The following is a 14,108-nucleotide window of genomic DNA, read 5'->3' on the forward strand; positions in this document are numbered from 1 at the left end:
GAGTAATATGATGATGTTGATTCTAAAAATCATGTTGAAAATTACTGATCACCTCTAGTTTTTCGAGTTATAATAGATTTATTCAAAATATTCTTAGATACTGTGAAAATGACTTTTTCTTTAATAACTTTATTAATTTATTGAAAATTGCATTTAATAATGTTCAAAAACAATACTTAATGACAATATTAGTATAAAAAAGCAATGAGTATAATAAGATTATATACATTCAGGCTATGTTCAAAACTTTCATCATGATATTATTTTTTGTTACAAAATATCTGCTTGACTTGTTGCACCTTTTATGTATGTTCTCAGTTTCATGCCGTAAGAACCAACAGTAATCTCATCATTGCAGGATTCCATTGTCCTTGATATCGCTGTTCCATTGTAGAAATATCTTGGTGGAAGTACTCACCATGCTTATTGCTCACTGTATCTAGATCATTTGGAAAGAAGTTTATAAAGTGTAAGATGTGCATCATTAGTGACATTCTAGACCCCATTGCCTGTAGTTCTTGAGAATATCATCAATCACTTTTCATCTCTGTAATTTTCTGAGAAATTTTTGACAACCAGTTTGATTAACAGGTAGCAAGTTCTTTCTGATTGAGTACTGTTTCAAAATCATCACCCATCAGCTCTTCCCGAATCTGTGGCCCAATGTAGATATTTCCTTTCATTTTTGATTCATTGATTTTTGGAAACTTGCGAGACAGATATTTGAAACCATTACCATCTTTGTTCGTTCCTTTTACAAAATTCTTTATGAGTTCCAGTTTAATATGAAGTGGGGCAGAAACACATTTTTAGGATTCACTAAAGGTTGATATTCACTATTCTGTTTCCCTAGTATGTAATTCTCTCTCACTGGCCATTCCTTCTTTTTGAAATGATTTTTATCATCTCGGCTGTATTAGAGACACAAAAAGCAACAGTATTTGGTATACCCACTCTGCAGGCCTAGCAGGAATGCAATAACTTTTAGTTTGCCACATATAGTGATCATATTTGATGGTCTCAAGTATAATCTGCATGCTTTTATAAGTTTCTTTCATGTTCAAAGCATGAGCAACTGGAATCAATGGCTTAGTGTTCCCATTGTGCAAGATTACAGTTTTCAGTCTAACTTTAGATGAGTCAGTAAAAAGTCTCTATTCTTGAGGATGTTGTTCAGTACTTAATTCTTTCATTAGTGCATCAACTTTTATACAGAAACACAAAGCATCTTGCATGCTGTAGTGAGAAGCAAGACTTTGATGGTGACTTGAGTAAATTAAAACTTTTGTTTCTGGAGCTAGTAAATTCTGTTGCTGTAAACGAGAGCCAAGAAGTTCCCCATGCAACTTTGATAAAGACAATTCATGAGTCAGATCATTTAGCTCTTCTTGTGTGATCAGATGAGGCAGTTTATGTTATGATGTCACAGGAATAGGAAAACCAGATGAAGATGATGAAGATGATTCATTGTCGTCTTCACAAGATAACTCTTCTGTTTCCCAATTTGCTGGTGGATATGGCACTGAAAGACCATCATCATGAGGTATTGGTTTCACTGCAGATGCAGTATCTGGATATTTAATGTATTGTTTAGTTTTCCTGAATATCCATAATTATATTAGTCATGCAAAAATAACAGTTAGTTATATGATCTTTGGACTCACGCCATATCATGGGAACGGCAAATGGAATACTAGCTCTCTCCTTATTCAGCCACTGTGTCAAGCCAGATGTGCACACTATACAACACACATGTGGAATGTGGAACCCAATGTTTTTGTTGGTCACCAATTTTACACCCAAAATAGGGGGTATTAAACTATCTTTACCCTGTGTATGATGTTTTTCCTTCATGAAACTGTAATATATTTTTCACAAATGTAGCAGAAACTGTTTGGGTGATTTTTTCACTTTTGGACTTTACTTGAACTGGAGGCAGCCAGCATTTCAAATGATTTTCTAAAAAATATAAACCATTTATGTTTACAGAACTAGAGTTTAAAAAACGAAGTATTGCAGATTATATCGTGGGTATGATACGAGGAAGAAGATTGGGATTTGTTTTGACTGTGCATGGAGCAAGGCTAAGTAACCAACTGAATGAGTGAGACGCATCTGATTCTGCCCCTTTTATGCTCAGTCAAGGAACTTCTTGAATGTTGTGGCAAACTGACCACGTCAAGATTTCGTGATTCCCAGGTGAAGCAAAAGTGATGCAATTTGATACAATTATATCGAGAACAAATAGTATATATGAATAATATATTTGGAAATTTACACCAATAAATTACAGTAAATGTTTGAAGGTATCAAAAATGTATGCCTTTTACCCATTAAACTGTCTAAGTAAATCTAATTTCACATAAATATATTGTACTGAGTTGATTGTATGGTATTTCACATAGTGCTGATAAAATATTAATATATTACAATAATTCAAAATCTAGAGTTGATGAACAACATTTTTGAAATCAGCACCATCAAATTGCCCTGAATCACTTGAATTTTCTCCAGTAGCAAAATTGTTGTTGTCCAGTGTAATGTGACAAGAAGACACACATTTGAGATTTGAATAAGACAGACAAGCCTTCAGTTAAAAGTTCTATTTTTCTAATAGGGTGATTGAAATGAATTGTCATTGGTAGTGGTGGAGGCTGGCAGGAGTTTAAGTTGCCAACTTCACATTTTTTTCCACCATCCACATAACAAGTATAATTTCTTAACAGTAAATGATAACTCTGTTTAAAAATATATTTTCTGACATATAAGTGTCTAAAATGATATCTCAGTTTGGTTTCAAAAATATTCACAGATATATATAAAAGTCTCAAATGATATCTCAGACTGTTATATAAATATACTCCAGTGCATAAGAGCCTAAACTTATCTCAAATTATTATACATATATTCTCTGGTATAAGAAAAAACTAAAATCATATATCAGTTTGTTTATAAAAATATTCCCCGATGTATAAAAGCCTAAAATTATATCTCAATTTGTTATAAATAAGTACTCCAATATACAACAGCCTAAAATGAAATTTTTGAGAAGACGTTAAATAAAAAAATGTCTACATGACAACTGACACATACTGCATGATTCAGAAATTAAATGGAAATCTTCCATTCTTTATCTTTTATCTTTAAATTCTCAAAAGCTATGAACTCTTCTGTTCAAGATGACGATGTAGAGGTTATTATTTCTTGTATTTTAGATGTTGGTGTTTAGGTTATTATTTCATGTTTCAAGGTTGTGCTGTATAGATTACTATTTCATGATTCAATATTGTGGTGTATTGATTATTATGTCCTGTTCAAGATGGTGAAGTATAGGTTATGATGTCTTGTTCAATAAGGTGTATAAGTTATTATTGTATGTGTTCAAGATGGCGATGTATAGGTTATTATTTTTTATGTTCAAGATGGTGATGTATAGGTTATTTCATGTGTGCAAGGTGGTGGTGTATAGGTAATTATGTCATGTTCAATATGATATATAGGTTATTATTTCTAATGTTCAAGACTGTGAAGTTTAGGCAGGGTTGTAGCTACGGTGGTCGGGGCTGCCCAGCACTCCCTTGGAATGTGACTTGTCGCCCAGCACTAAATATCACTGATAAAAAGTTTCCCATAAGCATGAAAAATTTATTTGTTGATGTTGTTAGAAACAAATGACTTTTCCTGAAAAGTCACAAAACAAATAACCTTCATGCTAAAACACTTTTCAAGAAAAGTCCATAGGAAAAAACCTGCATGCTAAACTGAACAAACTACCCATACCACGGTAATTCACTTGTACTTAGCGTGGCACATCAGACAGCTTCATCCACAGTTGGTACCGTGCAAAGCTTATTTTCTTTCCAATAAAAGTTTATGTGGTGTGTAAAAATATTTTCATAATTTTATGGATGTCTAAAATATATAACTATAGCAATGTGTTTTTTGCATAAAAACTTTTTCCAATCTCATTTTGACTAATTTGTATCAACTACCTGCTGTTAAAGATAGATCAATAAGAAAAATAGAACTCAGCCTAAAGTGAATTTTGTCTCCAACTTTATTTTTTTTAAGACTCGTCCTTCACCTTATAACACACGTTTGCCTAGTGACTTCTCATGTGGAGTGTTTTATCAGACTTTCCAAAGGAATTACAAATTTTCAAAATCATTAAAATTATAAACATGAAAATAATAACCTTTTTTTTTCCTGACCAAGGGAGTTGGGCACAATGGTGACAGCTTCAGGCATGTGCATCTATGGGTTAGACTGTCTTTTTTTTTACCACCCACCACTCAAATCATCCTAGCTACAACCCTGTGTATAGGTAATCATGTCATGTTTTCAAGATGGTGCTGTATAGGCTATTATTTCATATTTTCAAGTATCTGGTAATAATATATTAACACCTCCATGACACTCAGTAAATCATTAAGTATCTTCTTAACTCTCACTAAACCCTCTGGTATAATATAATGTACACATCGCTACCCGGTTATAACACTATTGCTTATACCATGGGTCTTCTTCTTCTCTCTACATTCTACTCACCCAGAGAGGAACCTTCTGCTATGTCTTTAAGAAAAAACTAACAATTATTAAAAAAGTAAAAAATGAGGTTTCAAAAGTGCAACTTTGATTCTCTGGTAAAAAAGAACAAAAAATTACTGACTTTTTAAAGAAATGGTTCAACTGGATAAATTCCATTTACTGACTTTTATATTGATATAAATTCGTTTATAGGTATTTTATTGTTCGTAGCAATTAAAGAAAACTTTAAAAATATGTACATACTGTATTGCATAATACGACTATTTTCTCGGCTATATAGCACCCCCCCTCGAAAGCCTCGTTATAACCGTAGGGTACTGTACTGAATATGTTGCTTTTTTTATAATTAATGAACAAGATGTTGACGTCATTCTAGTCCAAACCAAAAACATAAACATAGCATATTTCTTGGCTTTTGATTGGTTGTTAATGTTGTTCTAAAACGAAACAAAACTGTAACTACAGTTTGTGGTTCCTATGTTTTGATTGGTTGTTTCTCACATACCACTAAGGTGTATCATCAGCATTTGCACACACTATCACAGCTTTTCTAGACTTTGACGTGCCTAGAATCCTGACCGCTCAACCTCCACCCTGTATGTGTATCCTTCCATACACCCATGCTCTGTAGGACTTAAGTTTCATATTTTTGAGATGATGGAGTATAGGTTATTATTTGATGTATTGAAGATGGTGATGATGTGTTCATTACTATTTCTTATGCTCAAGATGGTGATGTATAGGTTATTATTTGGAATGTTCAAGATGGTGATGTACAAGTTATTTCATGTGTGCAAGGTGGTGGACTATCGGTTATTATTTTATGTATTGAAGACAGTGATGTATGGGTTATTATTTTATGTGTTGAAGAGAGTGGTGTATGGGTTATAATTTTATGTGTTGAAGACAGTGATGTATGGGTTATTATTTTATGTGTTGAAGACAGTGGTGTATAGGTTATTATTTTATGTGTTGAAGACAGTGATGTATACATTATTATTTTATGTGTTGAAGACAGTGATGTATACATTATTATTTTATGTGTTGAAGACAGTGATGTATAGGTTATTATTTTATGTGTTGAAGACAGTGATGTATAGGTTATTATTTTGTGTGTTGAAGACAGTGATATATGGGTTATTATTTTGTGTGTTGTAGACAGTGATGTATAGGTTATTATTTTGTGTGTTGAAGACAGTGATATATGGGTTATTATTTTGTGTGTGTTGTAGACAGTGATGTATAGGTTATTATTTTATGTGTTGAAGACAGTGATGTATAGGTTATTATTTCAGGTGTTCAAGATGGTGACGTATTCATTATTATTTCAGGTGTTGAAGACAGTGATTCATAGGTTATTTTTTTTTGTTTAAGGTGTGACTGCTGCAGCTTGTTTGTCATATTTGATTGAAACTGTTAATTGGCGAAGTTTTTGTTACATTTAGAAGCCATTGTAATTGTACCTGAAATGGCCAAGAACGAAGTTTCAGAAGCTCGAATTGATACAAAAGTGGATATGAAACTGGATATTGTAACTATCCCATCATCAGAAGACTGGGGAACAGCTGAGAGTATACGTTACATTAAGGATAAAATAAAGGTTTGATACCTATCTGATATTTTTGTTTTATATTTTTAAGAAATCAGAAAGCTTAAATTCTGACAAGGTACTTTACTTCCACTCACATACATAGCTATTCTCGAGAGTTCAGCGCTGGCCTCTTTTGCAAAATTTTTTCTGTATGCCACAATCTTATTATTCCTACATGCCCCCTCTTGGTTCACATGGTTTAATTGATGAATGCATGCAAATTATCATGCGACAAATCTTCACCAATAAATATGCCTCACACACATGTGACTCCCCCTATGCTATTCTACTTAATTATCACTTCTGATTCTGCTTGTGTTAAGACAGTTTCTTTAGTGCTCTCTCAATTCAAATTTGAATTCTCTTAGCATTTATTTTTAGTTTACAACCTATAATTCCAATATGGTACTTCCCTCTTCTCACAAGATTTGCTATTCTCATTCATTGCTGCCCCCTATATGCAAACTTTTTATTTATGCAAGCCACAAGCTTTCTGCTTCCCCCTATTGGAATCAAGTGATTCCAATGTGTCTTTCATGTAAATCATCATGAGTCACTAATAGGAGCATAGTACACTCACCTGATGCATGCACCTCTACTGAACTATTGCTTCTCATTTGGCAGCGCTTGTACTTGGATGTTTTTTTTCATTCTTTACTGTCTCGCGTTCGTATTTAGTATACTCACGAAGTGGTTTTCATTTATTATAACTTCCAAATTTTCTGGAATTTGAAATTTGCCTTCATTTATCCCTGCTTATTCCAGTCACATTCCAAAGCTTATTACTTTGAGGGTTACTCATATGACTAACACCATCTCTCAGGTCACAGGTATAGAGGCAATCTAGCATGGGTTTTTATTGGTGTTTATCCTCCAAGGGATTGAATGTTAAAAAGGTCGGCAGCCTCTTTCTTTGGTTGTCCCACAATTCCTCCTTTAGACACTGACCCTGTTTGGGTGGATGGAGATCTTGATAGTCTTTTTCCACCACCAGATTTCAAGTGTTTGGATCTTCATTTTCATTATGTAGTCTCCATTTCCACTTGGAGATTCTATGTTCTTTTCGCATGTTTATAATGGCTTTCATTCAAGTTACTCCACAGACAGTTTCTGCCTTATTTTGTCGGACCAAGCCTTGTGCTACATGGTCCACCATTTGCCATACAGTCCACCGACTTTGGAAAGATAAGAAGTTTTACAATTTTATTGTTAATATTATTATTTGTAATTATTTGAATTTCATAACATATGCTTATTTAGATTAGTTATTACTAAGTTACGTTATGATTCATAATTACTCTTCATTGTTCTGTTGCTCATATGGCTTCTTTCTGTGGTGCCCACTTCTGCCTCTTTATTCCTAGTCAGTTTTCCTCGAGTTGAGATCTTTCTACTTCTGCCCTTACCAATTGTGGTTGGCTTACTCCCCCTTTATCGTCTTCTCCCCGGACCTTGTTCCAAGTGTTTTATCATCAGATTTAACATCCTTATCTTTCCCTGTCATCTTGTCTTCATTGGCCATTCCTACATTCAAGCATGAGGACTACACCTAATACGTTTGTCTCCCCTTATCTACACCGTATTGTGGTTTTCGTCTACCACCTGTGACCATTTTTCATACTTCGGTGCGAAGTAAATTGCTATTCATTATTTCTTTCCTTTCAGGGGCCCTTACTTCATTATTCACTATTTGGATCCTGCTTCGTGGCGAGCAGTGCCTGACCAGGTATCATTCAATTGAAATCTGCACCGTACAGCCATGTTGAATTGTGCTCTCTTCCATTGCTTCCCAATGCTCACCAGTGAGATTGCTTACGGTGAATAACCTCACTTCATAAGCATGCCTGTTCTGGACCTGTTCTGCTTATTTTTCCCAACCTGAATTTGCCATGTCTTCCTCAGTTACTCCTGTGGGTTCTGTTAGGCCTAAAAGGCTTTTTTGGACATGATTTCACAGGTATGTTCTGTTTTATCCCTTTCTCCAATTTCTTATAATACTCTACCTTCCTTGTTACACGATACTCCTTCCTCTCAGTATTTTGTATTTTCAGCCTCTCCTGATATTATGGTTCATCCTGAGCATTTTGTATGTCAGTTACGTGATGCCACAAAAATGTCTCACTTTCTGTGGGCTGTAGAACAGCTTGCTTTGGGCTACCATCAGGCCGATTTTCTATTCTTGGATTCACAACACTTGGAATCCATTTTTTCATTTGGGGGAGGGGGATTGGATCCTGATTGTCCTCTTCTTTTGTCCCATGCCCAACTTTCTCTCCTTCATCTTACACTCGCATCTATCCTACGGTACTTGTCCACCATCTACCTTCTCTTCAAAGTGATTTACTGAGATCCTGAGGATTTCTCGGAAGAATAAATTTGCCTAACTACCTCCTTGTTGGCACATTTGTCGACTTTGGCTCTTTCTTTACATATGTGATTTCTCTAATGTTTGGAGAGAGACATAATTTTGTCCCACGTTTGTTTACCATCTCCTTATCTTTGGGATTTACACCTAACCCCTTCTTCTTCATTGGTCGATCTTTGGAGATTTTCCAGTGACTTTGGAATTTTGGGTGGAATTTGTGAGACAGCAGTTGACTCTTTCTTCGTTGGTTGATTGTTTATCTTGCATAGAACCTTGACAATCTCCTATATCTGTTCCCTGTCCTACTCCTTCCCAACCCTTACCTGTTCCATCCACAAGAGGATCTTCTCGTCATTTTCTTAAATTATGAGTGTCTCGTCGACAACAGTATTGGTGACTATCCTGTGAGTTATGGTCCAGTGGGGGCTTGTTTGTCCAAGTTTGTTCATTTATGGCGAGATTTTGCTAGGGATCTATGGTTCCTTCAGGTTTTATTGGAGGGACTTGTCATCCTTTTCGTCCCCTCTCCTCCATTGTCTCAGATACCCATTTCCTTTCTATTGCCTCAGGATCCTCCCACATGTTAGCATCTGTACAAGGTAGTACAAGATCTTCTCTCTCAACATACCATCAAACCTGTTATTCACCCTTCTCCACGGTTTTATTCCAGGCTGTTTGTGGTTTCCAAGAAAACTGAAGACTGGTGGCCTGTGTAAGATCTGTCACGCTTCAGTTGCTTCTTGGTGTTTCCTCATTTTGCCATTTTTGTTTATCACTCTCAGGTGGGTTTTTTCTCTGGGTTTATGGTAACCTAGGTCAACATCTTGAAGGCTTATCTCCATATTCTCATATCAAGACACTACCTTCAGTTTGTTCATCATGGGGTGGTTTATCAATTTTGCACTCTTCTTTTCAGACATGCTACAGCTCTGTATGTCTTTATCGGGTGGTCAAGACTTTTGTGAGTTTTATGCACTCTCGAGGGTTTTGCTTCCACCATTACATGGACAACTGGCTTCTCTTGGCTCATTCTGAACTGGAGTCCACTTAATACACCTTCTTCTTTCAGAAGTGGTTTGGGTTGGTTGGTTTGATCAATTTGGAGAAATCCTTCCTTGCTCTTACCCAATATTTTATCTATTTGAGTGTTTTGTTCAACACTCCTCTTTGACTCCATTTGATGGAGCTGGCAATCATCAACACCCTTACTGCTCCCTTTCTTACTGCTCACGAGGTTCAAACTCTTTTGGGGATGTGGTCCTCTATGATGGTACTTATCTCTATGGGTTGTGCTCATATGAGATCCCTTAAGTGCACTCTTCATGATCTCTTGGATGTTCCTGTTACCCTTCCTCCTTCTTTTGTCGACAATTTACATTGGTGATTGGACAAGGTTCACACTTTTGCAGGGGTTCAGATTCCTCCCCCTCGTTTGGGTTTACACCTTTTCACAGATGCTTCAGTTCATGATTGGGGGTGTGTGGGTCAGGCACCAAGTTGCTTTGGGTCTATGATGGAAAGGTCTTACCATACCAATATCCTGGACCTGCTTGCTGTCCAGCAGGCTTTGGATCATTTTCTTCCTCTTGTCTTCAATCTTCTGGTTATGATCCATACAAATAATTCTATGATTGTAGCATATATCAATCATCAGGTAGACACCTGTTCTCATTCCTTTACTTCTTGAATGTTGGATCTCCTGTTTTGGGTCTGCACACAAGGTATTCATCTCTTTGTGTGTCATATTCTGGGTGCTTTCAGCCTGGTTGGGATCATCTTTCCCACTGGACAAAATTTATCTGACAAAGTGGTCTTTAGATCCTAAGGTTTTCCAGTGGTTGTGCACTAAGGGGGTACCCCACCTAGATGCATTTGCCACTATCCTCAATATCCAATTACCTCAGTTTTGGTCTCTGGTACTTCATCCACTTGCTGTGGCTGTCAATGCATTCAGTCAGGATTGGATAGACAAATTCCTTTATGCTTATCTGACTCCTTCCCAGGGTGATTTCTATCATCCACTTCACTCTGTATCAGGCCCTTCTGATTGTCCATATTGGCTGGCTCAACTGTGGTTTCTATGGCTGCTTCAGATTCAATCTGCCCCACAATTGCCCCTTCCAAATACTCCATCCCTTCTATGGAAACCTCAGTTCTGGGTAGTTCATCTCACCATTCCTACCCTTCATCTTCACACACGTTTTTTATCTGGTACTTGTTGAGGAAATCCAGTTTATCATGCTGAGTAGCTTCATTGTTGGCACATTCTCTTTGACCTTTTTTCCATGGAGGTTTATCATCGTAAGGGGAACACCTTCTGACATTGGTCTTTGGGCCAAGGGTTCCTCCCTGCTCGTCCCACTCTTCCAGTTATTACGAATTTTCTCACTTGGTTGTTTGAATAGAGGTCTTTCGTCTCTTTGATTGTGGGTTATTGGGTGACCTTGTTCCACCTAATACATTCCTTCCAGATTTGTAGTGCTTCATTGCTTTCCTTTACCTCCATTTGAACCTTTGTCTTCTTGTTCCATGTTTCATTTATCCAAGTCTATTTCCTCTTCCTTTTGGTCTGTTGATATTTCATGTACTCTGTATCATTCCTCCTATCTTCTCCTTTACCTGGACTGATCCTTCCTTCCCAAGACTTAGGCAGCTAGGGAGGGTAATTTCTCCTTCTCTCTGATTTTCCTTCCTTCATTCCATTTCCCACCTCTAATCCAGGGCTGATCTGGATAGACTTCTATGTCCCATTCATGCTCTTTGTTATTATATCACACACATGGCTTCCTTCTGTCATAGCTATTCCTGTCTATACATTCCTTGGCATTTATCCTCTTTTTGTGAGCTATCTCTTTCCACCCTTACCAATTGGGTTCGACTTTTAATTTGATTGGCTTATTCTTCCCTGTCTCCTCCTTTCTATCAATTATTCTGGGTGTCTTCCCATCAGATTAGGTACCTAATTTTTTCCCTAGTGTCTCATCTGCATTGTCCATTGGAGGAAATTCTTCAAACCACTCCTCATGTGGACCATTCCTCATACTTTCATCTCTCACTATCTGAATCGTGTTGCTATTTCTTTCTGGTCGGTTATTGTTTTTCACCCGTTGCCATTCTTCAGACCTCGGTGTGACTATAACTGGGTAAGTTTTCTTTTGTTCCTTATATATCTTTTTCAGGGACCTATCCCACATTTTTATCAGGATCCTGCTCTGTGGTAAGTGGTGCCTGGCCAGGTATCCTTCACTTAGTTTATTACTTAAATCTGCACAGAAAGGCCATGTTGATTTTATTTTTTTTCTTCCATAGTCATTAAATGCACACTGTTCTGTAATATACTAGAGATGGGGTGTTCCACAAGATTGCTTGTAGGTTATTCGTCTTGATATATTTGCTTCTTAAATATGCCCATTCTGGACGTTACTCACCTGTGGACTTCATGGATAAAGCAGAAGGTGATAGCTGCCCATCCCCTAGATTGAACAAATCAGGTTTGGTCTTCTTTTCAATATTTTATTCCCTCTGTTTCTTCCAATGGAGTAAGAGAGTTGTTACCACTTTCCAATTCCAAGTTGCTGGTGTGGTGGACCATGGAGGTCTCCTCCTGAATGTAAAATGTGCAATATAAAAATAATATATCCATTCAGTTGAGAGTAGGGCGGTGGTGTTCTGTTGGTGTCGACATAATTGGGATCCCTCATCCTATCTTTGCATGGAAGTTGGTTCCCACCAGTTGAGTTTTGGATTTAGAGCTCAACCAATCAACATTTTGACCACACTCATGGTGTAACGATTGGAATCCCTCATCCTACCCCTGCCTGGATGTCAGTTCTCGGCAGTTGGGTTTTGGATTTAGAGCTGAACCAATCAACATCATGTCCTCATACATGTAGTGCAGTTGGGATCTCTCATCCTACCCCTGCATGAATGTTGGTTCCCAGTGGTTGAGTTTTGGATATAGAGCTGAACCAATCAACACAAGTCTTCACACATGTTCAGAGTGTCCCTGCTCATTTACTCAATTTGTCTCAGGTGCACTTCCCTGTGTTTTTGGTCATGATGGGTGCTCTTGGTTGTTGCTGTGCTTCCACCTCTTGCACTCTTTTCAATGCCTTTATGCTGGGGATGGTACTGCATTTGGGATGGTTCCGGTATGTTTGGATGTTGGTCCCTGGCGTTTGAGTTTTGGGTTGAAGTTGACTTACCAACGATATGATCTTCATCTTACCCCCGCCTGGATATCAGTTCCCTGAGTTTTGGACACAGTTGACTTGTTGTGTTTGGTCCGTCGTGCTGTAGCCACTCTACACCTTGGGTCACATCCCATCTTTTACCCACAATGAGATGAGTTGTACTCCTCATTGTTTTCCACCTGACTCAGTCTCATCTTTTCCATGTCTGGGCGAAGAATATACCTGGAACAGAAGTGGTGCGGTCTTCCACATATCATCCTCTTCTTTGAGGGTTCCCTCTTGGGGGGGTATCCTTTGGACATTTTTTGGAGGATGCTTTTCTTTTCTCCCTTGCACCAGTCCCTCCATCTATTCAATGTGGGATTCTAGCTACATATGTAAGTGGAAGTAAGGTACCTTGTTGGAAGTTATAATTTTCCTACACTGAAAATATTTCTGACAGGTACTTTCTTCTGCTCACACTTCCCACCCTTCCTTCCCCACAGTTTACTGGTGCTTAGTTTCTGTCTAAACTCAGAGTGATAGTTAGGTAGAATAGCATAGAGGGAGTCACATGAGTTACGTGTATGTGAGGCACGTTTATTGGTGGAGGTTTGTTGCATGATAATTTGCATGCATGAATCAGTTAAAACGTGAACTGAGAGGGTACGTAGGAATAAAAGGCTTGTGGCATGCGAAAAAAAATTTGCAAATAGAGGGCAGCACTGAACAAGAATAGGTATGTATGTGAGCGGAAGTAAGTACCTGTTGGAAATATATTTTCAGTGTAGGAAAATTATAACTTCTGCAGTTTTCATGGAAATGTGCTTTAGTGTTAAAGTTTACTTTTTCAAATTTTCTAGGTTGACGTTCTGATTATCAGCTGTGATCTTATCACTGACTTTGAATTGCATCAATTGGCAGATGTATATCGTACCCACAGTGCTTCACTGGCCATGTTATTAGCTCCAGTTTCTTTAAGTTTGGTTAATGCCCCTGCTCCTGGACAGAAAGGGAAGCATAAAAGAGGTATGTAATAAACTAAACTGTAATAATTTAACTAGTTAACGTCTATGAACAAAGTCTCTAGGAAACTATTACTTGTACAGAGAGTTAATTACACTTTATGAAAATGGATATATTACTGTGTGCTAATGCACTGATGTTTCACTAAAAATGTGAGCATTTAACAGTGCAATACAGATAGGTTTGTGACTAGAAGAATATTTCAGCCTTTATAAGGAAGGATATTAGTATAGCAAGCTTCTTAAATAATGTATAGCCAAAGGACATAAAATATTGGAGAAGGGAGTTTTCATTGTTCACAGTGAAAGCAGCAAAACATACACAACAGATTGTTTGGGACAGCAAGTTACTCTTGAAATGACAATCAAAGTCGATTTGAAGCAACATCCTCATCCACGAGTTAAAA

At 37.2% G+C, this 14,108-nt stretch overlaps 1 protein-coding gene across 2 annotated transcripts in view; it reads left to right on the forward strand.

Moving 5' to 3' along the window:
- Positions 1–14,108, forward strand: part of LOC106473205 (translation initiation factor eIF-2B subunit gamma-like) — a 30,617-nt gene that overhangs the window by 5,568 nt on the left and 10,941 nt on the right. For both annotated transcript variants that reach the window (XR_002613614.1, XM_013933886.2), the window contains exons 3-4: positions 5,994–6,148; positions 13,540–13,705. Coding sequence is in view for 1 of the 2 variants with exons in the window: in XM_013933886.2 (XP_013789340.1) it covers positions 5,994–6,148; positions 13,540–13,705 (321 nt within the window). In the remaining variant the exon portion in view is untranslated. The remainder of the gene's footprint in view (positions 1–5,993; positions 6,149–13,539; positions 13,706–14,108) is intronic.

This window comes from Limulus polyphemus, unplaced genomic scaffold, assembly GCF_000517525.1.
Source record: "Limulus polyphemus unplaced genomic scaffold, Limulus_polyphemus-2.1.2 Scaffold5968, whole genome shotgun sequence".
NCBI lineage: Eukaryota > Metazoa > Arthropoda > Merostomata > Xiphosura > Limulidae > Limulus > Limulus polyphemus.